The sequence below is a fragment of the Ptiloglossa arizonensis genome, chromosome 5 (assembly GCF_051014685.1).
Source record: "Ptiloglossa arizonensis isolate GNS036 chromosome 5, iyPtiAriz1_principal, whole genome shotgun sequence".
In the NCBI taxonomy this organism is placed as follows: domain Eukaryota; kingdom Metazoa; phylum Arthropoda; class Insecta; order Hymenoptera; family Colletidae; genus Ptiloglossa; species Ptiloglossa arizonensis.
In genome coordinates, this window is record NC_135052.1 from 22,444,905 (window position 1) to 22,468,561 (window position 23,657).

Here is a 23,657-nt window from a genome sequence, read left to right on the forward strand (position 1 = left end):
AATTCCTAGAATTACCTTTCTTAAATGAAGAGGTCACTCGAAATCCACTGATACTTTACAAAGTTGGTATTTCAGATCATGTGACACCTTCGTCTGTAAAGTTGTAACAACTATCTTATATCTCGTCTATGATTGTAGTACCATGGTAACGGAATAGAGCAATGGAAAATTAGCGTACACAATACTAGCTAAGAGTGAATGTTAACTAATTTCATTTATTTTTTTTTTTTATTTAACCCTTTGCAAGTGGGATTATTTGACGCAATGTTATTTTAAAATATCTACGGTGTACATTATTGATATGGCTCGAGTATGCAATGAATAAGATTTTGTTTAATTTTTCGTTATTAGTGAAGATAAAGTGTTTTTTTCGTTAAATTTATTGAAATTTTTCTTCGTTACAATGCTTTCCTATGTCATATGAATCGTAAACAATGTTCTATCTCCAAACGTAAACGACGGTCAAGCCGTCAACCCATAAATCAGATTTTAAACCCGTGAGAAACGAGAAAGAAAGCCTCACATTCTCTTTCTTTCTCGACTTGCCGAATCTGTCCAAAGTGCCGAACTCACTGACTGGCTTTTATATAGAAGTATAGTGGAGGGGGAAATTCACGTTCGCTCTGTAGCCATTATGTACGATTTGATACTGCTCTGGGACTCTTCTACTCTTGTTTGAATGTGTAGATACATTATTGTTATTACTGTTACTATACTTTTAAAATTATTATTCACACTATTAATTAGTAATGTTATTATTTTTCTTTTCAATAAATTAACATACAAATTCCTGAAAATAACATCTAACTATGTATGATAACTCATTCCTCGAACAATTACGTTTATTAAGAAAGAATAACTAGGATTTAATTAAAAGACTCCGATTCCTGTCATAATCACATGGTTTAATTACCAGAGTTTTTCATTTTACTAATGAAATGTATGACTATGATATTTACTAGCGCCGTCTACAAAATTTACAGTACATGTGGTTTCACATAGCATACATCGACGCTCATCTACGCTTGGACCCGCAGCTATTAGCTAATGATGAGGTTATAAACTTAAGATTAACTCTCGAAGAACACACCTTAATTTCTCTATATTTACTATAAACCATTTGAGTCAATGATATTGAACTAATTCAGATGTTGTGTGCACACATTATACACAGAACTTAACTTGACTCGTTTGACCTGAAAATAGCAAGTGTACCAAACATGTAGGATCTATGTGACAGACATTGATCCATATTAATATAATTAGAGATATATTGAAACTATATTCCCTAAAGAGAATAAAGCAGTAATGATAATCACGAAAATGTTGTATTGTAGTATAAAATTTGTGTGATGTCAAATAGGTATGTAGAAATTAGCACCGATTTATGATTTCTCTTAACCTTACTCTATATTCGTTAATGTCATTCTTTTTAGATATTATTATGAAAAGGTTGATAAGAATACAATTATAAATTAACACTTTGGTGAATTCTTAATAATGTCGATTATACTTGTGCAACAGTTTGTCCAAAGACTTAAATCCAGAAATGAAGAGGTACGTAACAAAGCGGCGAGAGATCTGTGTCTCTATGTTAAAACAGAGCTACGAGAAGCATCACAAGAAGAAATTACAGCTTTTATGGATGAATTTAATCACCACATATTCGAAATGGTATCTGGATCAGACGTAAGTGAAAAGAAGGGTGGGATATTAGCCATAGTATGCCTTATTGGAGCTGATGTAGGCAACATTAACACCAGAACTATAAGGTTTGCAAATTACTTGAGAAATTTATTACCTTCGAATGATGTGGGTGTTATGGAACTAGCTGCTAAAACAGTTGGAAAGTTAGCATTAGTTTCAGGTACTTACACGGCGGAATATGTAGAATTTGAAGTAAAGCGTGCCTTTGAATGGCTTGGTGGAGATAGACACGAAGGTAAAAGACATGCTGCTGTTCTTGTTTTAAGAGAACTTGCTGTATCTATGCCAACATATTTTTTTCAACAAGTGACTCCATTTTTTGAACTTATATTTAATGCCATACGTGATCCAAAGCCTGTGATAAGGGAAGGTGCTGTAGAAGCATTACGAGCTGCTTTAGTTGTTACTGCGCAAAGAGAAACAGCAAAACAAATGCATAAGTCTCAATGGTACAAACAGTGCTATGATGAAATAGTAGCAGGATTTCAAGAAGTATGTACTAAAGAAAGAGGGGTTAATAAAGATGATAGAATACATGGTTCATTATTAATATTAAATGAATTACTTAGATGTAGTAATGTTCAATGGGAAAGGAATTATGAAGCCTTAATGGAACGGTTAAATTGCTCTACACAACAAAACGAAAATGACATACTATCGTTGATGCCACGATTAAAAACGACTATAGTATCGAAATGGTCCAACTCTTCTCAGAATTCTTCTAATTTTCATCAAACATTATACCCAGCGCATGAATCTGCAGTTTGTCGTTGTTTGATGCAAGAAAGATTAGATGATATTTATAATGATGTAATGAATCAAAGAATGTCTAGAAGTCCACACATCCAGCATGCTCTAATGATGCTGTTGCCAAGACTAGCAGCGTTCAATAAAGAAAAATTTACAAAATATCACTTAAAAGAATCTTTAGCCTATCTTTTAATGACATTACGCAGCAGAGAAAAGGATAGGTATGCTGCATTTACTACAATTGGATTTATAGCAGTTGCAGTAGAAGATTCAATAAATCCTCATCTTTCCAGAATTATGGAAATGATTAAAAGTTTATTACCATCTAAAGAAACATCTACCAAAAAACGCGGTACTTCTTTAGAACCTGCAGTATTTGTTTGCATAACTCTACTCGGACATGCGGTGAGACAAGTCATAACCACAGATGTAAGGGATATATTAGAATCCATGTTAACAACTGGTTTAAGTCCAATTCTTACAACTTCTCTTAGAGAATTGGCCCATAGTGTTCCATCATTAAAACCAGATATATCTCAAGGACTTCTAAGAATGTTATCTCAGGTTTTGATGCAAAAACCTTTAAGACATCCTGGTGCACCATGGACAGCAACCAGTCCTATTTCTGCTCCACCTACAGAAGTAGATATCCCATCCACAGTTTTAGCATTGAAGACTCTTGGAACGTTTAATTTTGATGGTAATCCACTTTTACAATTTGTAAAGCGATGTGCAGATCACTTCCTTACATTTGAACAGGCAGAGGTTCGGTTAGAAGCTGTAAGAACATGTTCAAGATTATTAAGATTGGCATTAAATCAACCAGGACGTACTGTGACTAATACTGTTTCAACCGTTCTTGGAAAATTGGTTGTTGTGGGCATCACAGATACAGATCCTGATGTAAGACTCTGGGTTTTAGCTTCCCTAGATGATTCCTTTGATATTCATTTAGCACAAGCAGAAAATCTTTCCGCATTATTTATCGCAATGAACGATGAAATGTTTGAAATACGAGAATTAGCAATTCGTACAATTGGACGATTAAGCACAATGAATCCAGCTTACGTTATGCCTTCTCTACGTAAAACACTTATACAATTCCTAATGGAATTAGAACATTCAGGTATGGGTCGCAACAAAGAGCAAGCTGCCCGTATGCTAGATCACTTGGTCGTCAGTGCACCGAGACTCATAAGGCCGTACATGGAACCAATTTTAAAAGTTCTTGTCCCAAAACTGAAAGAACCTGAATCAAACCCCGGTGTAATTTTAGCTATATTGCGCGCTATTGGTGATCTAGCAGAAGTTAATGGTGCTGAAATGCAAGAATGGATGCCTGAACTTTTATCTATATTACTTGAAATGCTAGTAGATGCTAGTTCTCCAGAAAAAAGAGGAGTTGCTTTATGGGTTCTTGGTCAACTAGTTGGAAGTACAGGACATGTTGTAAAGCCATACATGCAATATCCTTCATTACTGGATGTATTGATAAATTTTTTAAAAACTGAACAACAACCCATTATTAGGAGAGAAACTATAAGAGTGCTTGGATTGTTAGGTGCTTTGGATCCATACAAACATAAGATGAATCTCGGTCAAATAGATTCTCAACTAGATACTCTTACATCTATGGCTGACACTAAAAGCGATGCTGAAAATACTCAAGATTTAACAACCAGTGAGATGTTAGTGAACATGTCTTCATCCACTTTGGAGGAGTATTATCCAGCAATCGCCATAGCAACACTTATGAGGATCATTCGTGACCCGACCTTATCGCAACACCATACCATGGTAGTTCAGGCAGTAACTTTTATATTTAAAAGTTTAGGAATTAAATGCGTGCCATACATTTCTCAAGTAATGCCAAGTTTTCTCAATGTAGTACGTATGGCTGATGTTAACTTTCGTGAGTATTTGTTTCAACAACTAGCTATTCTTATTGCTATTGTGAAACAGCATATTAGAAATTATTTGGACGATATATTCAATTTAATCAAAGAATTCTGGATTGTAAATAGTCCATTACAAACTACACTAATACTTTTAGTTGAGCATATTGCAGTTGCACTGGGTGCAGAGTTTAAGATTTATTTACCACAGTTAATGCCACAGATATTAAAAGTCCTAACACATGACACAAGTAAGGATAGATTAGTCACAGTAAAACTTCTTCAAGCACTTCAAAAGTTTGGAAATAATCTAGACAATTACCTTCATCTTGTCTTACCGCCAATTGTGAAATTATTTCATACTACTGATTGTCCGATAACAGTGAACAAAGTGGCCCTAGAAACTGTTGATCATCTGGCTGATACACTAGACTTCACAGATTTTGCATCCAGAATCGTACATCCTTTGGTACGAACTCTAGATCAGTGTCCTGAATTACGTAATACAGCAATGGATACGTTATGCGCGCTAGTAATTCAACTAGGAAGAAAATATCAGATCTTTATTTCATTAGTACAAAAAGTTATGACAAAACATAAGATTATTAATGCGCGTTATGACGTTCTAATCGATAAAATTTTGACAGAAACTACCGTGGCTGGTGGCGAAGATTTTCTGTTAATGAGACACCGACATTCAAGAAATAAAAATCGTGATTTATCTCTAACATCATCAGATACGACTACGATAAAAAGATTACATGTGTCTGCTTCGAATCTTCAAAAGGCTTGGACAGCGACAAGGAGAGTTTCCAAAGACGATTGGCTAGAATGGCTAAGAAGTTTGTCGATCGGGTTACTCAAAGAATCACCATCACCAGCATTAAGATCTTGCTGGGCCCTTGCGCAGACCTATTCCCAATTACCTAGAGATTTATTTAACGCCGCATTTGTTTCTTGTTGGACTGAACTAGATGATACGTACAAAGCAGAGCTCATACAAACTTTGCAGCAAGCACTGATGGTTCCAGATCTCCCAGAGATAACACAGACAATTTTAAACCTTGCAGAGTTTATGGAACACTGTGACAATGGCCCATTACCATTGGATAATAAAATTCTCGGTGAACGAGCAATGCATTGCAGAGCTTACGCGAAAGCTCTGCATTACAAAGAGGATGAATTTCATAAAAGCAGGAACAGTAATGTCTTTGAATCTTTAATTTCTATTAACAATAAACTTCAACAAAAAGAAGCCGCCGAAGGTCTATTAGAATATGTTATGAATCAAAATAATCAGCAAGATCTAAAAGTACAAGTTCGTTGGTACGAAAAGCTGCACAATTGGGACAAGGCATTGCAATTGTATAGAGAGAGATTGGAAAGTGATTCTACAGATGTAGAATCGACTCTAGGCGAGATGCGTTGCTTGGAAGCACTTGGAGAATGGGGACAGTTACACGATGTTGCCACTAAACAATGGTCAGATCAAAGTGACGAAACTAAACAAAGAATGTCTAGAATGGCAGCAGCTGCAGCATGGGGTTTAAGTCAATGGGAAAGCATGGAAAAGTATGTCTCATTGATACCGAAAGATACACAAGACGGTGCTTTTTATCGAGCCGTTTTGGCAATCCACGATGAACAATACAATGTCGCTCATCAACTCATTGACAGTGCTAGAGATTTACTAGACACGGAACTAACTGCTATGGCGGGTGAAAGTTATCAAAGAGCTTACAATGCCATGGTAGAAGTTCAAAAGCTAGCAGAATTGGAAGAAGTGATACAATTTAAATTAGTCCCAGAAAGAAGATCGACTATTAAATCAATGTGGTGGGAGAGGCTTCAGGGTGGACAAAGATTAGTCGAAGATTGGCAAAAAATCATACAGGTTCATACATTAGTAGTTTCACCTCAAGACGATATGTACACATGGCTAAAATATGCGAGTCTCTGTAGAAAAAACGGCAGCTTGGCGTTATGTCACAAAACGTTAGTTATGTTACTTGGATCAGATCCGTCGCTAACTCCTGATCAGCCCTTATCCACCACTCATCCTCAAGTAACGTTTGCTTACTGTAAACATATGTGGGTTGCCAATAAACGGGAAGAGGCATACAGTCAACTTCAAAATTTTGTACAAACATCTCTACAACCAACTACCCTGTCAGTAGTAAATCAAGAAGACGAGAAACAGCAAGAAGCAAGGAAGAGACTACTGGCCAGATGTTATCTGAAACTTGGAGAATGGTTAGAAGCTCTGCAGGGTATAAACGAACATTCTATACCAGCAGTATTATCTTATTATGCCAGAGCTACAGAAGATGATCCAACTTGGTATAAAGCATGGCATGCCTTCGCATACACTAACTTTGAAACTGTTTTATTTTACAAGCACCAACAGGGCGATTCAAACGCCGAATGTACTCCTGGAAATGGAACGCGTAGTAATTTCTCTAGTTCGCAATATATATCCAAATTCACTGTGCCAGCAGTAGAAGGATTTTTCCGATCCATTAATCTCTCTCATGGTAATTCTTTGCAAGATACTCTCCGGTTACTGACATTGTGGTTTGATTATGGTCAATGGCCAGAAGTATACGAAGCTATCGTCGAAGGCATCCGATTGATTGAGATCAATACTTGGCTGCAAGTAATTCCTCAACTTATAGCAAGAATAGATACGCCTAGAGCCTTGGTCGGTCGATGTATACACCATCTTTTAATAGATATTGGAAAAACGCATCCCCAGGCTTTAGTTTATCCCTTGACTGTGGCATCAAAGAGTGCCAGTCATGCTAGAAAAACAGCCGCGAACAAAATCCTTAAAAGTATGTGTGAACATAGCCCAACTTTAGTACAACAAGCAATGATGGCTAGTGATGAATTGATTAGAGTTGCAATTCTTTGGCATGAACTTTGGCATGAAGGGCTAGAAGAAGCCAGTAGATTATACTTTGGAGAAAGAAATGTTCAAGGAATGTTTGATACATTGGAACCTTTACACGCAATGCTAGAAAGAGGCCCACAAACTTTAAAAGAAACATCCTTCAATCAAGCTTATGGCAGAGATTTAATGGAAGCACAAGAGTGGTGCCACAGATACAAAACATCATGCAATGTTCGAGATTTAAATCAAGCCTGGGATTTATATTATCATGTCTTTAGGAGAATATCACGACAGTTGCCGCGGTTAACTAGTTTAGAGCTTCAATACGTCAGTCCAAAGTTACTCCTTTGCAGGGATTTAGAATTAGCTGTACCAGGAAGCTATAGTCCTGGACAGCCAATAGTCAGGATAGCAAGTATACAAAGTTCTATGCAAGTAATAACAAGCAAACAGCGGCCACGAAAATTGTGTATAAAAGGTCGGCGATCTGCTGCATATTTTAATGTGTAAAATTAAAAGTATAATTTCTAATGTTTGACATTTGTAGGTAGTAACGGTAAGGATTACATGTTTCTCTTGAAAGGACACGAAGATCTCAGACAAGACGAACGTGTAATGCAATTATTTGGTCTAGTCAACACGCTTCTATTGCATGATCCAGATACGTTTAGAAGAAATCTTACTATTCAAGTAAATATATTAAATTTGCAATAGTTTAGCAACGTAACATATTCAATAAATATTATTTAACAAATTTTACATATAGAGGTATGCTGTAATTCCATTGTCTACAAATAGCGGATTGATTGGTTGGGTACCACATTGTGATACATTGCACACATTAATCAGAGATTACAGAGAAAAGAAAAAAATATTACTCAACATAGAACATAAAATTATGTTACGTGTAAGTACTTGAAATAACCTATGTGATAAAGTTTCATTTGATAATTTAATTAATTTGATTTTTAGATGGCGTCAGATTACGACCACCTTATGCTTATGCAAAAGGTTGAGGTATTCGAACACGCACTTGAGCATACGCATGGTGACGATTTGTCACGACTTCTTTGGTTAAAGTCACCTTCGAGTGAAGTATGGTTTGATCGTAGAACGAATTATACTCGTTCTCTCGCCGTAATGTCTATGGTAGGATACATTCTCGGCCTTGGAGATCGACATCCATCGAATTTGATGTTAGACCGTTTAAGCGGAAAAATATTACACATTGATTTTGGAGATTGCTTTGAAGTGGCTATGACTCGCGAGAAATTTCCAGAAAAAATACCATTTCGATTGACTCGAATGTTAATCAACGCAATGGAAGTAACAGGAATCGAAGGCACGTACAGAAGAACTTGCGAATCAGTTATGTCGGTATTGCACCGTAACAAAGATAGCTTAATGGCGGTGTTGGAGGCATTCGTTTACGATCCTCTTTTGAACTGGAGATTAATGGATAATGCTACGCCAAAAAGTAAAAGATCTGATGCTCAAGGAATAAGCGCCAGCAGTAATCAAGAACATAGTGATACTTTAGATTCTCTTACCCCCACATTACCAAAGAAAGGAGTACCGTGTAGCGTCGAGAATGGAGGTAAACTATTATTATTCGAAGTTAATTTTGCCATATCCATCGAACAGAAAAGTTATTATAAATAAAATTTCGTGTCAGTTTTAAATATATGATGCAAAAATAAAATCAAATTTACCTTTCCTCAGGTGATACTAATCAACCAGAAGCATTGAATAAAAAAGCTCTTGCCATCATAACAAGAGTAAGAGACAAACTAACGGGACGTGACTTCTCTCATGAAGAAACACTGAGTGTACAACGCCAAGTTGACCTTTTAATTCAGCAAGCTACCAATAATGAGAATTTATGCCAATGTTATATTGGATGGTAATTCATTTTTCTATATTTTCGAAATTATGAAATTGTAACAAAATTACTTCATTTATATTATACTATAGTACAAATAATAGATTTTTTAAAAGTTCCTTCATAAAATTATATTTAATTACAGGTGTCCCTTTTGGTAAACCTTTTTCCATGGAGATCTTGGATGTGCATGTATGTACCATATGCAATCTTGTTCCTGTCTTTGCATTTTTATTGCTAAGAGATAATTATACCCAATATTATTCATTATTCATGCACTATTGTACATATATAAACTATGTTATAACATAGATTGTATATAATACTCATGTTACTTTCGCTTACCGAGTACAATGTATATTAGAGAACAATTCATTTTAGAAATTGCATGATAATCAATTACAATCATAGATTACTTTTTTTTTATGTAAACATAAAACAGCTGCTCAGGAGAATAAGAGTATTGTACCAATAATTTTCCATTAAGGATTGTCTTTGTATTTATTGAAACTTGTATAAAAACTAACATTTCAATTATTAGGATTGTACAAATCATACATTGACATTATTATAGATAAGTTTATATAATGTAATACTAACTGTATGCTTCTAATATTGAAGATAACAATCTTATAACAAAAAAACAAATTAGTATTAATTAAATATTATATTGTATTAAAGTTTTCTAGAAACTAATCTATAAAGTATAGTTTCTCTTTTTAGTAAGTATTTATTGCAAAACTTTTAAATTGCCAATACCAAAGGCATTAAGTAATAAATTACTTACTATAATTCGTAATGCGTTTTTCATGTTGAACACTGACAAATAAACTGGTATATCATCAAACTCTGCCATAGATTGACTGCAGAAACCACACAGTGTGCCAAAATTATCCTTTTTTATCAGCTACTATAATCAATGCTTTGAACTGTTTTTTCCTTCCGACATTGCTTTCACAATGGTTGCTCTTTCAGCACGTGTTCCAACAGAATAGGATACACCCTCTATATTGCATCCTATAGAAATGGTTCCACCAATGCAAGGTACAGCAGCTCTAACTTTGAATTTACTATAGTGTGTATAAGAGTGCTTACAAACTGCAACATTCTCTTTTATTAGAGTCTAAACATATGGTTCTATAAAACAGCGTAAACGTTTATGAACTATTAACATCAAACAAATTTTAAACGAACAACCTATTATTGTTCTATAATTACAAAGATATTTGAGGACTTGAAAATGAATGAATGTATAAACTTATGTTCGAAAATGACCACTTTAAATAAATGTATATTTTTAAATAATTATTGAAATAAAATAATAGTTTACAATAACTTATTGTGTACTATAATTTTTCCTATTATAATAAAATGATTCAGTACACGCAAATATAAAAATATGCTGTTGTAAAGCATCTCCAGTTATAAAAACATAAAAAATTAATGAATTTTATAAAAATGAACATGTGATAACAGACTATGGTGTCAGTTATTCATCAGTATAATCATATTAAAATATATATCACATTACAATATTATATTTATCCAGAGTTGTGAAATCCATAATTTCTTTCATACCCATCCATTATACAAATTGTTAAACAATTATATTTTGTATATATATTATTAGAATCAACTACAACTAGTTGAACTAGTAAATTTAAAAAAAGGAAGTTTTGTGTTTATGATGATAAAACAAAATACCAGTGTTGCTAAAGGCTTCATTTTCGCACTTGCGCTGATGAGTGACAACAAATATCATATAGCTTCCTGTTGTTTCAAAAAAATATCTAAAAGTTTTCAAAAAAACAAATATAGAAGTTAAAAAGGAGAAGGTTAATACAAGCAGGACCAATAGAACTGTTATAAAGGTATAAATAACATCATTGAAAAAACTACCAGAGTTGCTAATTTCGTTTATAGATAATGCAAATAATATAGCAATATAGTCAATCAACCATAAAAGCCAAGCGTTAAGTAGGTTACCTGAAACGAGACAGATCGCTGGTTCTTAATTGCTTATTTTTATGTCAAATTTTATAGCGTCTGTTCAAAAAAGTACTTATTTTGTAGAAAACATTTTGAAAAAACCAGAAATATTTTTATCTGGTTTTTAAGGAGATATTGAAGCTACATTCATACAATAACACAATAGTCTTATTGCTAGTTAGTTTACTACAATTTGCTGAGTCTGGTAGACTTTGACATCCACAAGATTAGTTATGCGGGTTGCTATGTCTTTCGTTTTCGCAGGCCGCGCATGCGCAAAGAAACTTGTCCGCTTGGCACGAAGCAAGCCCTACATTGATACTCGAAAAATACTATGTTCTAACCTAACCTTGTTTCAAGACCCACGTAAAAGTTAAATTTTCGAGAAACGCGTATATATCCGCGTAACGTAAACGAGACTTTTTTTTTTAATTTCAAACGCAAAATACAACAAATTTCACGATTCGTGGTATTCGAATTGAAAACATCAATATGACGATATTCGATTACGTAATTAAGCAAATGATTTACGAAAGTGTCTCCAATTTTGTATTACAAGAGAGAAGAGATATTAAGCCTTAACATTTGGTAATACCATCTTCAAATTTGAAACGAAATACAGAAACGAATTCTATTTGTTACAGAAAAGAAATTAGTCACGCGAAAGCATTAATGCAAACACGATTTTGAGCAAACTTTACTATCTAAAAGCATGTATAAACAATTAAACTTTACTCAGGACTTGAACTCGCAATAAACTTACAAGTATTAAATATATAATGTTCTGTATATAAATTCAGCATGTTGCAGAAATAAAATTAACTGCATGAAAATATCAGTGTATCTATGTAAATATAATTTTGAACGAATCAAACGCGCATTGCCGCGATTTCGACAAAAAATCCCCCGGTGGAACGCTACGTGATGTGCACGTAATTCCGTCAAGGTAGTTATCATTATCGATGCGAGAGAGCGTTCTCATGCGTGTTAGTTGCTCAGCTGTTTTGAAGAATCGACGCAGCCTGGCAGTGATTGTCCGTAACGCGGCGTGGAATCGCTGCTTTCACGTCCAAACGCAAACAGATGTGGAGTGACTGTCCAAATTTTTGACATATCTCGTCCAGGATTCTCCGAAAACAGCGAACACCATTTTCCTGTAGGATTTCTGTGACACGGTGAACGTGAGCGGTTTACGGGCGATCGGTGTCAGAGGTTAGAGAGACCGAAAAGGAAAACAAGGAATCGCCATGAGCGAGTTAAGCCAAGAGGAAGTGAGTACCCAGTGCATCGTTTTCAATCGTTGCTCGATAACGAGTCCGTTTTGTTATTACTATTGGCCTCGTTTTCTGGCCTTACTGTTTCTCTGGCTTGGTTGTCGAAAACGATGACTACGAAAGCGTCTATCGAAGATGACAGAGAGACAACACGATAAAAAAAAACGTCTCGTTTAACGACGGCAGAATTAACCGTAAATTAATCGACGTTTCACCGAGGCATCGTGGTTAAAATAATTATGTAACAACAATGAATTAAAACTGGTTTTCTGTTATAATGTTAGAGTCTTTTGGGAAAGTCCCCTTTCTTTGTTACTGACTACTAATGTAACTATCTTCTTGCAACATAAACAAAAACTTTGTTTCATAGTTTCAAACTGTGTCGAAGTATCTGGTGTTCAGTATACCATACTTGCATTTGAAACTGACTTCTTCTCGTTAAAAAGAGAGTATACTCTTATTCTTGTTCCTTGTTCTTTGTGTTCTTTGTCTCTGTTATAAATATAGTAAGGTTTCATTTGGATCTTCCTTAATTCATTTTGCTATTTTCATTATTTGTTACTTCATTCTGTGATATTTAAGTTTTGTAATATAATGTTTACAGTACGAGAGATCTTATTATTGTTAAATATTTGAATTGCAATTACAGTATTTAAATAAAAATTGTGGTTAATCAAAACTATTGTGTAATTATAAAACTGATTGGTAACGAACATCTAAAATGAACTACATTGTTATTGAAATGTTGCAACATAGATAGTGGATTGATAAAAATCTTTAATTAATTTTGGTACTTCAGTTTCAATACCAAAATTATTGTCCTTTCGAGAATTATACTTTTTAACATATTCATATTAAAATTATAAATCATTGATAGATCTCTTCAAACACTGTATTTAAAAAATGAGTGAGTATTGTTATGTACTTTAATTATAGGTAAGAAGAAGGCGAATGGTCCGTTTAGCAGGCTTAGATAACATTAGTTCAGCAACTACTTCAAATCATAATACTGGTCCAATTTCTCCGAGCACACCAGGTCCATCAAGAGCATTTACAGGACAAATAATATCTCCATCGAAGCAGCAACAATTTCAAAATCCTGAAATGCCAATGGAAGTAGAGGAAAGTAATGATAAACAATGTACTTCTGGAGTGGATGTAGATTCAGGAATTGAAAATATGGAAGTTGAAGAATCTGATAGAAAAGATTCAAAATCCAGATCACGTGTAAGCATTATACATAATTTTATGGATAGAGATACACTTATAGTTATCATCATTGCAGTTTCCTTTTCAGACTACAAGTTCTAGCACAGAAGTAACTATAGAGCAAATACATTCTGTGGTCTCACGTGTATTATGCATATCATGGAAGGAACCAACAGAGGGTACCATATTCCTACCGCAAACGGCGTCACATATATCGACACAAAAGCTTGTCGATGCTGCAGAGATTATTAATCAAGCATTAATGGAAATTCTGTGCATGTTTACGATAGGTGATAATCCTTTAAAACAAATTTATGTAGAGACGTCATCGGATCGGGAGGATAGTCCTAATAGGCAAGCGTGTCTTTCATTGAGCCCATTCGCGTTATTTTGCCGTTGTAGTATTTGTTGTGAAACGTCGCATCCTAAGAGTCTCATCTACTTACTAGACTGTTATTCAAGAATTGCAGTTGAAGAACGAAATCATCCAAAGGTATAACAAATACTACTTTTTAATAAAAATATCCGTTTTGGTACATAAAGTGATATTGTTCTCTTTGTAAACAGAAATCAAGTACACCACCACTCTCTGATGTACTAGCTGTGCTAAGAGCACAGTGTGTTCAATACTCCAGTCTTGTACTGCAAGGTCTGATTGGCATCAATCAATTTTCAACAGCGCATCATTTGTCTATGCCACCTCTTCTGTATCCAGTATTCTCGCAGAGTTTACCTCGAGGCTATTTACATGAACTAGTGGCAAGAACACACACAAATCTAACAGTATTCGATAAAATATTTACTCCACTGTTGCAAGGCTTGTATCTTTCAATGCAACAAGTTAGTTTGGTTGGAAACACACATCGAATGCCAATAGAAGCATTGGAAGAATTAATAGAAATTCGTTGTGGACCGACTAGTAATATTCGGCCAATTTGCCGTTTAATTACACATCAAATTCAATTTTTGCCCGATATCATGACATCAGCAGCTGGTAGAGAACTTACAATAACGTCTTACCTGGGTCCTTTCTTGTCGGTATCTGTGTTCGCTGAGGATCAACCGAACGTGGTTGAAAAATTCTTTAGTGGTAATCCATTCGTCGATAAGTCAATGAATTTAACGTTGCAGCAAGAGTTGGAAAGTACTAGAACATCGCTTCATAAAATGCTTCATGCGATACTCGCGAATAGCAATTGCCGTGACACTATGTTAACGTACTTGGCAACGTTACTACGTCATAATGAAAAACGTGCTCAAATACAAACGGAAGAGTTTTCTCTTGCTGGAGACGGATTCATGCTGAATCTATTGTCGGTTTTACAAATGCTTTCTGTGAAAATCAAACTGGACACAATCGATCCTTTATATCCGTTTCATCCTTCGAGTTTCGTCAAAATTAAAAATGAGACAAGGTTGAAACTTACATCTCACGAAGTAGCTGACTGGCTAAAACATTTGGAAAGAACTCACAAATGGGTCGAGGCAAAGTTTCCAACGCAATGTTGGTTCCTTACCCTACATTGTCATCATATAGCGTTGTTACCGGCTTTACAAAAATATCAAAGGAAACTGAGAAATTTACGTGACATCCAAAAAATGCTTGACGAGTTGCAAGCAACTGAACCACAATGGAAAGACACACCTTTCGCAGGGCGGAATAAAGAATTAATAAAACGTTGTAAAGAACAATTGAAACAACTTGGTAAATCCAAGTCATGTACAGATGCTGGATTAATTGATCCTGTCTTATTGAGAAGGTGCTTGCATTTTTATATTTCTGTAGCGGAGGTTCTGCTGAGTCTACTAACTCAAACTCCACCAGGAAATCCTCTTCCAGAACTTCCTCTACTGCAAGAAGTTCCACAAAAATTTACAGCACTACCCGAATGGTACGTCGAAGATATTGCAGAATTTTTATTATTTACTCTTCAGTAAGTATTATTTTATATTATTCTTGCAATATGAAACCAAAATTAGTATTCTATATGATCACTATGTTCAATATTATTTATAGATTTAGTCCTGGCGTAGTAACAAATAACATGGATAATTCACTCATTACATGGTTACTTGTTGTAGTTTGTACACCGCATTGTATACGAAATCCATATTTAATAGCAAAAATTATTGAAGTGCTGTTTGTGATAAATCCAAGTGTTCAGGTAATTCTCGTCTATACAATACAATCAAACTCATTGCAATTAATTTGTAACTAATCAATAAAATATTTGCTTCAGGGACAAACTGAATCACTACACGACCAAGTAATGGCACATCCTATATCCAAAACACTATTGGCGTCGTACCTTATGAAGTTCTATACCGACGTTGAAACGACTGGCTCTAGTTCCGAATTTTACGATAAATTTTCTATTCGTTACCACATTAGTTTAATATTAAAGTCTATGTGGGACAGCCCAGTACACCGGGAGTCGATCATTAATGAGAGCAATAATGGCAAGCAATTTGTGAAGTTCATTAACATGTTAATGAATGACACTACCTTTTTACTCGATGAAAGTTTAGAGACATTGAAGCGTATTCATGAAATACAAGAACTGATGTCTGATCTTAGAGCGTGGGCAGCGCTATCAAATGAACAGCAACATTCGCGGATGAGACAATTAGCGGCGGATGAAAGACAAGCCAGGTCGTATCTCACTCTAGCCAAGGAGACTGTTGCCATGTTTCATTATTTGACAGTCGATATCACGGAACCATTTCTACGGCCAGAGTTGGTGGGAAGATTATGTGCCATGTTAAATTTTAACCTACAACAGTTGTGCGGTCCTAAATGCAAAAATCTAAAAGTACGAGAACCACAAAAGTACGGTTGGGAACCAAGAGCTTTACTTAGTCAATTGGTCGACATATATTTACATCTTGACTGCGATAATTTTGCGGCCGCTTTGGCCAGTGACGAAGTAAGTTCGTAATCTCGCTAACGGGTACGTTAAATAATGGAACTTCCTTGCTCTAATAAACGCCGTAATTGCAGCGCTCATTTTGCAAGGAATTATTTACGGACGCTGCAAATAGGCTAGAAAGGTCAGTAATCAAGACTGCCACAGAAATCGAAAGATTTATAGCGCTCGCAGAACGTGCTGCAGTCATTGCTAGAGATAATCGTGCTCGTGACGAAGATTATGGAGATGCGCCTGAGGAATTTCGAGATCCACTTATGGACACTCTCATGGAAGAACCTGTTAAACTTCCATCTGGTATTGTTATGGATAAAGCAGTCATTATTAGACATCTCCTTAATAGTGCCACAGATCCTTTCAGTCGACAACCTCTCAGTGAAGATATGCTTACACCAAGTGAGTAGAATTCCTTTGTTCTTATTGATAATGGACAAGTATATTTTTCTTATATGATTATAAATCTTTAATATTTTCAGTGCTCGATTTAAAAGAAAGGATATCGATGTGGAAACAACAAAAGAAAAAAACAACAAACATATAAATTGTGATTCCAATTGCGACATCCACTTCACGGAAACATCACGATATTGCGTAGCTGATGTTGTGACTACACGATACATTTCACAAGCCCCTAGATGTATCATTCTCCTGTGGTAAATGAATATAGTGCAATGATCTCGCTATTGTGCAAATATTGCGCTCAATAAATTTACGGTTTTTATACATTAAAACGTTAAACAGACTGCAGCTAGGTAACTGCCAACCATTACTCCAAGAATAATACTTTTAAAAGAACTTGTAAATAACTGCTGGCTAACACGTCAGCATCCAGAGAAATTAAACTCTTATTCACAAACTTAGCACTTGTTCCTTTGTACGTACTGGTGCATGTGGCTGCGGGTGAAAAGTTAAAAACATATCCCGCGTTCAACCTTCGAAAACAAAAATATCAAATTAAACAGCATAGAATCAGGACATATTAACGTTCATCTCCAACTTTCACCCAGAATTTGGTATTTATGAACAAGGAGTAACATTATTTGATGCAAAATTTATGCATAAGGTTTGTATGAAATATTTCGAACGAAAGTTGTTATTGAAGTCTCGTTTTTAGGTGTTAACATGTGACATGTTGCACGTATGAAAGAAAATAATTTGCAGCAAGTATGGTCCTTTTTAAAGATGTACATGGTAAATGTATCATGCATATTCGTTCAATAAATTTCATGAACAAAGATACATACATGTATCTATGTATATAACAATGTGTTATTCGGAACTGTTCCATCCAATCAAGTATTTTTTGTTGTGTCATATGTAATTTTTTAAATAATTCTTTCTTAAATCTGATACAATGAATTCATACTTTTTTTTTCTTATTATTATAAATTAAGGTGCTTGTTCGCTTAAAGATTTATATTTTTTTTGTATGTTCATAATTTTCTAAATCATAAGAAATATCATTGGGTTTTTTTTTCCAAGACAGTATCAATGATTATTTATATGTCGTTCATCAAACATACAAAAATTTCTGACATTCCGAAAATTTGAAGAGTAATATTGGACGTTTAAAAATATGTTTATATTCATTAATTTTACACTGTTTTTATATTGATCTAAAATTCTTTTTTGTATGTTGCATTTACAAAATTCTATTTTTACGTTCGACTTCAATTTATTAATTATTAACGTCAAATAAATTTATCAGTAAATAACGTCAGACACCACTGCAATTATTAAGACACTAGGATACATCTTATTGTAGTTGTAAATATAAATTACAAAATATTTCACATCATATAATGTGGTGTCGGTAATGTGGAATTAAAATTGCCTGTTGCAATTAATTGAAGTAAACGAGCTACTATCATTCAGAACTGTAACAAATCATACACATTATTACATTATGTTATTGATAATTCTTTTTAGGTATAAATTTTAAATTTCTATGATCTATAATATGACTTTCATTGTTATTCACCAACTGGAAGTATATATTATCCGTTATATTCTTATTTTATGCATTATAATCATAAAAGGTTCAGTGTTTAGTTATATTCTCATTGTATTGATGTTTTTATTATATAACAATAATTTTCAATTTGTCACATAAAGAAATTAAACGAGGCATTCAATATAATTGACAATTAAGTATTGGAACAAAACAGCCACTGCAATCCCATATTTGTAAATAATTTTAGTTTTCTCATATACTACTAATATTTGTAACAACATTTTATGTAATGTCAAAGAAACTAAGAATAACTCATCTTTTGGAAAATTCTTCGCATCATGTTTGTAAATATTAAGATCAATGTAAATTACTAAAATAAAAAGATTTACAAAACTAAACAATTTTTAATGAAATTAAGTAACTAATTGATACTTAGAATATATAAGTAATAAGCTTCATATTATTTGTAAATGATAATGAAAAATATATCTTTAAAACAACATCAGCTCTTCTTTTAATTATCCTTACATAAAATATGAAAATTTATGTTTTTTTAAAAGAAGAATGTAATAATAAGTCAATCAGTTATCAAACATATATGTATAATTTAATGCAACTAATCAGCATTTGGTAGCCTTCCTCCTCTGCCCAATGCAATTAACTTTGCTTGCATTTTTTCTTTTGTAATTTTGCCTCTTCCAATTCCCATTGAACTCATTATTGATTCCGAATCTTCAATATCTGACTCTTCATTTTCTTCCCTCATCATAGCTTCCGAAAAGCCACGTGGAGCTCTTAGGTTTTTGTTTTCAATAATATTCTTGTTTAAACTAAAATTATATAATGAAATAATAAAAATGAATATGCAAGAAATTAAAGTGCAATAAAAAATATAAAATTCATTATTACTTTGAATCTAAGTCTTCTTTGTACATTTCAATATTATCTTCTAAATCAGATTCTTTATATGTTAAGAATCTTGAATTATCATTAGATTCTAAATCCCAATTTTCTGTACAATCTACTGTACTTGAAATTTCTGTTTGTAATGAAAAACTTGTCGAGCCATGTTCTCTTCGTTCTTCAAACAGAATGTTTTAATGTATTTATTACCAAATTATTTCAAAGTATAAAATTAAAAATAAAATATAAAATAAATACAAACCTGAATACATTTCATAATCTAATACACTACGTGCAGGACATGTAATAATATGTTCTTCTAATTCATGTTTGAATAAGCGATGAGTTGCATTATATGGGCACAAAACTTTGTAATGCTCTGGATATTGCTATGACAAAGATAGAATTTTTATAAAAACATTCGTATATTTTATAAATGTTAATTTCATCAATTTATTTATATTTTATTCAAATTTGTCTACTTACCTTTTCACATTTCACAATATGTTTTTGAATACGAGATCTTGCAATTAAATGATTTTTATCATAAGGACATATTACGACTGGATCAAGCAATTTAAAATACTTATACATTTTCTTATATTAAAATATTAAGTTTTTTAAACAAAAACTAGTTAAACGTAGTAAACAAAAAATAATTATAAAATATAATTATTGGAAGATTTAGTCAATGTTATTCAATAGTAACAATAGCTTTTCTTATATTTTAATAAGCGCCAAAGGCACGCGTTTATTACAAGAAAGTTACAAACAAAAGAGAATCGACGCTATAATTTTCGATACATCGTTCGATATCGATTTTATATGTGCTTGATAATTGTGGTTATGTCAGTTTATTTTTGATAGATTTTTAGATTTGAACTTTTTAACAAAAAGTAAATCTAAAAACTCTACAAAATCAAAATATCTGAATTCGTCGAAATAGTATGATGTTCTTGGATAAGTATTCAACTCAAAATAAGGTTACATTAGGATACGCAAATTTTATCGATTTAAATTTGCAATGAATATTTTATTCCAGATAGAAAATAAAAATTAATATCTAAATTGATAAAAAAACATGATTTATTAAATCATTATTGTAAAAACTTATTTTTTCTTTCTGAAATTAAGTATTGTAAAGATACATGTTTTTCTTTTGTCATGACTACGTATTCTACAAATCTGCAATTGTAACAATTACTGTTAATTAAATTTCTATTTGAATTTAGCATTTTCGTAAATAAACATTATATACTTTACATTTTTTGCTACATTAAGTCTTTACCCATCTGTAATGTATTTAAAAGTATAATATATCTTGTATATAATAAATAAAAAAAAAGAACATGAAAATTAACTTTGTATTTATTAATTTTAAATATTATCTGCTAACCTAATTATATTCTATATTTTAAAAAGCATGTAACACAATGACAGGTTTGTAGTCATAGTCAAAATTAAATCAATGATGTAACATAATTATCACATTACAAATTTTTGTCTGAATTATTGAACAATAACGTATGAGATTAGATGATTACCGAGACATCATGAGAATTTATTGTGATGTGTTGTAAATTTATCAATTTATAAAATGTGAAAACATCAATTTTAAGTTCTGTTATGTTTTCAAAATTACAAAATTTTTAGGATATGCATTCAGTTTCATATAAATAATGCTACTTAGAATTCTAAGTAATGAGATAAATTATGTATAAACATCAATATTTAAATAATTATATGTTTAAAATTCACATTTTTACTCCTGTTTAGGTATAAGACTATTATGCTTATTGCACACATCAGAGAAATACAAGTACAAATTCAGATTCTAAATGATGTAACCATTTTATACAGATCAAAGATCATCACATTACTAGAAAGTCACCTCTAAACATTTATTGTATTACAAAACCAGAAAATAATTTTTGTAATGTACATGGTAATGCTTGCACAAAGAAGGAAATAAAAATGACTTTCTTGTGAAAACAGAAAGCAAATCTGAATAATCGATAATTGTGTAATGGACGATCCATAACAACCCAGAGGCTATCAGCTGCCCATATAATTGCTCGAACATTCAAGTTCTTTTGAATAATAATGCAAGATATATGTATATTACAGATAAGGAAGAGGATTCACGAGTAAACAAGCAACAACGTATAAAATGCCTAGAAACATATTCAATTTAGCTGTTTGTTTAGGCACACTTTGAATCATGTAAGGGCTTCGGAATTGCTTTTCTATTTTAAACGCAGTTGGCAAAGTAATCACTGGTAATAGAAACCAAACGGAATACCTTAGTGCAAGCACCACAAGTGTTACATATGGTGTAAACAATAAAAATGCATATAAAACATGAGATACAGTGTGACCTATTAAAATTGCTAATGTTACTATTCCTGCTTTTTTGTCGCTCTCCAAATCTCGTGTGTTGTTACTATGTAGAATAGCCTCTGTATTTAGTGCAAGAGGTATAGCATAATATATTGTACCTAATTCAACATATCCAGTTTGAGCCATGAATGCAAACAAAACAGAAATTGGGCCAAATATAATTAAAACAAGAACATCGCCTAATGCAATGTATTTAAATCCTATTCCTCCAGTATAGAGAAATGAAGAGGATAAACCTCCAAAGTACACAAGTGCAAGGAGCTCCATTTTTGCAGGAGATATAGTAGTTAACAAAATGAAACCGAAACATCCTGCAGCATACAACAATGCTCCTAGTGAAACTAATTCATCTTTTGACAAAAGTTGATCCACTAATATTCTGTCATCACTTTTTCGGCTGTCTACTCCTTTTATATAATCGAAGTAAGTGTTTACTACATTACCAGCCCCATGTACACAAAACACTGTGTACAATGTGAGAACGAATGATATCCAACTAAAATTTGCCAAGCCTATTAACCGATATGCAAGTGCAGATCCAAGAAGTGTTGGCATTAATGAAACACTTAGGGACCAAGGTCGTACAGCTAAGAAGTATGAAGATAATTTCATCAATGGAGAATTTAATGTTGATGATGTCATGGGTGAACAACTTGTGTTGTTTGACATTGATCTCCCTCCAATTTCCTTCGTGGAAATACGAATACCATTGGACATCATACTTCGTGCTATGCTACAAAAAGATTACACAAATTATTACTTTAGAGCATGTGTACAAAAATCATAAAGCCTGTTATAATTATGATCTATTATAAATGTCTTGTGTACATATTTTAGATTTGAATCTACCAATTGAATACCAAATGTGTTTCCAAAGACTCTGACCAGACTTATATAATAGAGAAAGAAAATTATTTGTAATGAACTTTTTCTATCATTTTTAATGATACTATAGAAAAACAAATATTTAAATTACTAAAAAATCCTATTTTATTGTCTACATCAATGATAAACATTTTGTAAAAATTTTAAAGATTAATGTATTCATTTCAAAGTTTTACAACACTGTTTTGAACAAAATTTTTTTCCTTATAATAGAAGATATTAATATCATAATATTAACGGTACTAATTGAACAATTGTAAAACAAATTCATCTTCCGATGTAAATACTGTATTGTCGGAATGAACATACTTACTATTTGTCCAAACCAGAAAAAGTTAGGTTAGAATTTTAAAAATGTTGAAGAACATTTCGATTTCTTAGGCGAAATAATTTTCACATAGTTGACATTTGAACTTTGCGTTCGAGGAAGAATTTGGTTCTTCTTACTGAATATGTTTAATGTAACGGTAACGTGTTTTCATTAATTTGCACGTGGCGCTCTCTGAAACATTTCCTTTTTTCTGTATAGTCAACAGTACTGTCAATCATCTTCACTTTCTCCTAAGAAATTTGGAAATTTCTTGTTTATTTTCTATCTTAAAGACTTTACAACTTACAAAAAGATTATGTTACGTAAAATGGTTTATTGTTTTCTTCCTCATTTTTTCAAACTTTCAACTCTTTATACAAGCGATTTCCAGTTACTCCTAAATTTATTAGCAACTAAATAGTATTGTATTGAAGTATTTGTATTCAATCTAAAGTATTAAAATTACAATAGTCTACTTTTTCTGATACTTTTATGTCGAGTGTCTCAAACTTTCATAAATTCTTCTGTACTGCTGTTCACAATATTATATTTTAGATCATTCAAATCGATTTAACCGTTTTATGTATTTGAAAATAAAAATTCGTGATACAATTTTTTTAGTGAATCGAAAAAAACAAAATTCAATTCGTATTGAAAACAATCCGAAGATCTTGTATCC

The 23,657-nt window shown here is 32.9% G+C and overlaps 4 protein-coding genes across 10 annotated transcripts; 2 read left to right on the forward strand and 2 right to left on the reverse strand.

Moving 5' to 3' along the window:
* The first annotated feature begins 1,008 nt into the window (after nt 1–1,008).
* Nucleotides 1,009–10,441, forward strand: Tor (serine/threonine-protein kinase Tor). Of its 5 annotated transcripts, XR_012991981.1 has the most exons (9): nt 1,009–1,363; nt 1,437–7,723; nt 7,793–7,935; nt 8,012–8,152; nt 8,218–8,842; nt 8,968–9,148; nt 9,273–9,319; nt 10,103–10,171; nt 10,248–10,441. XR_012991981.1 is itself a non-coding variant. In XM_076310829.1 (8 exons), exons 2-7 carry the CDS (start codon nt 1,501–1,503, stop codon nt 9,286–9,288), a joined length of 7,329 nt encoding a protein of 2,442 aa, XP_076166944.1. In that variant the 5' UTR covers nt 1,009–1,363; nt 1,437–1,500; the 3' UTR covers nt 9,289–9,319; nt 10,103–10,441. The 5 variants fall into 5 exon arrangements, 4 of the variants coding, with proteins under 4 accessions (XP_076166944.1, XP_076166943.1, XP_076166946.1 ...); XM_076310829.1 differs by having other exon boundaries at nt 10,103–10,441; XM_076310828.1 differs by lacking the exons at nt 10,103–10,171; nt 10,248–10,441 and having other exon boundaries at nt 9,273–9,671.
* Nucleotides 10,442–11,537: 1,096 nt separating this feature from the next.
* Nucleotides 11,538–18,799, forward strand: Ube4b (Ubiquitination factor E4B). Of its 2 annotated transcripts, XR_012991982.1 has the most exons (9): nt 11,538–12,387; nt 13,327–13,617; nt 13,688–14,092; nt 14,167–15,533; nt 15,617–15,764; nt 15,840–16,526; nt 16,601–16,922; nt 17,003–17,179; nt 17,268–18,799. XR_012991982.1 is itself a non-coding variant. In XM_076310833.1 (8 exons), the coding sequence occupies exons 1-8, from the start codon at nt 12,364–12,366 to the stop codon at nt 17,065–17,067; spliced, it is 3,309 nt and encodes a 1,102-aa protein (XP_076166948.1). In that variant the 5' UTR covers nt 11,538–12,363; the 3' UTR covers nt 17,068–18,798. The 2 variants fall into 2 exon arrangements, 1 of the variants encoding a protein (XP_076166948.1); XM_076310833.1 differs by having other exon boundaries at nt 17,003–18,798.
* Nucleotides 18,696–20,689, reverse strand: LOC143146523 (uncharacterized). The gene is made up of 4 exons (XM_076310834.1): nt 19,870–20,689; nt 19,646–19,772; nt 19,390–19,561; nt 18,696–19,310 (listed from the first exon to the last, which is right to left on the reverse strand). The coding sequence occupies exons 1-4, from the start codon at nt 19,975–19,977 to the stop codon at nt 19,097–19,099; spliced, it is 621 nt and encodes a 206-aa protein (XP_076166949.1). The 5' UTR covers nt 19,978–20,689; the 3' UTR covers nt 18,696–19,096.
* Nucleotides 20,690–21,270: 581 nt separating this feature from the next.
* Nucleotides 21,271–23,542, reverse strand: Heix (UbiA prenyltransferase domain-containing heix). Of its 2 annotated transcripts, XM_076310909.1 has the most exons (3): nt 23,302–23,542; nt 22,982–23,229; nt 21,271–22,516 (listed from the first exon to the last, which is right to left on the reverse strand). In XM_076310909.1, the coding sequence occupies exon 3, from the start codon at nt 22,501–22,503 to the stop codon at nt 21,505–21,507; it is 999 nt and encodes a 332-aa protein (XP_076167024.1). In that variant the 5' UTR covers nt 22,504–22,516; nt 22,982–23,229; nt 23,302–23,542; the 3' UTR covers nt 21,271–21,504. The 2 variants fall into 2 exon arrangements, with proteins under 2 accessions (XP_076167024.1, XP_076167023.1); XM_076310908.1 differs by having other exon boundaries at nt 22,982–23,542.
* Between the last annotated feature and the right edge of the window lie 115 nt (nt 23,543–23,657).

What these genes read in the sequence shown, in the direction of transcription:
- Tor (XM_076310829.1), top strand. Translation starts at nt 1,501, where the DNA reads ATGTCGATTATACTTGTGCAACAGTTTGTCCAAAGACTTAAATCCAGA. An exon ending in ACGAAAATTGTGTATAAAAG is followed by an intron (nt 7,724 to 7,792) that starts GTCGGCGATCTG and finishes TGACATTTGTAG; the next exon opens with GTAGTAACGGTAAGGATTAC. An exon ending in GTGTAGCGTCGAGAATGGAG is followed by an intron (nt 8,843 to 8,967) that starts GTAAACTATTAT and finishes ACCTTTCCTCAG; the next exon opens with GTGATACTAATCAACCAGAA.
- Ube4b (XM_076310833.1), top strand. Translation starts at nt 12,364, where the DNA reads ATGAGCGAGTTAAGCCAAGAGGAA. An exon ending in AAGAACGAAATCATCCAAAG is followed by an intron (nt 14,093 to 14,166) that starts GTATAACAAATA and finishes CTTTGTAAACAG; the next exon opens with AAATCAAGTACACCACCACT. An exon ending in TGAAGATATGCTTACACCAA is followed by an intron (nt 16,923 to 17,002) that starts GTGAGTAGAATT and finishes TAATATTTTCAG; the next exon opens with TGCTCGATTTAAAAGAAAGG.
- LOC143146523 (XM_076310834.1), bottom strand. Translation starts at nt 19,977, where the DNA reads ATGTATAAGTATTTTAAATTGCTTGATCCAGTCGTAATATGTCCTTAT. An exon ending in ATATTGTGAAATGTGAAAAG is followed by an intron (nt 19,773 to 19,869) that starts GTAAGTAGACAA and finishes TCTTTGTCATAG; the next exon opens with CAATATCCAGAGCATTACAA. An exon ending in AAAGAAGACTTAGATTCAAA is followed by an intron (nt 19,311 to 19,389) that starts GTAATAATGAAT and finishes ATATAATTTTAG; the next exon opens with TTTAAACAAGAATATTATTG.
- Heix (XM_076310909.1), bottom strand. Translation starts at nt 22,503, where the DNA reads ATGATGTCCAATGGTATTCGTATTTCCACGAAGGAAATTGGAGGGAGA.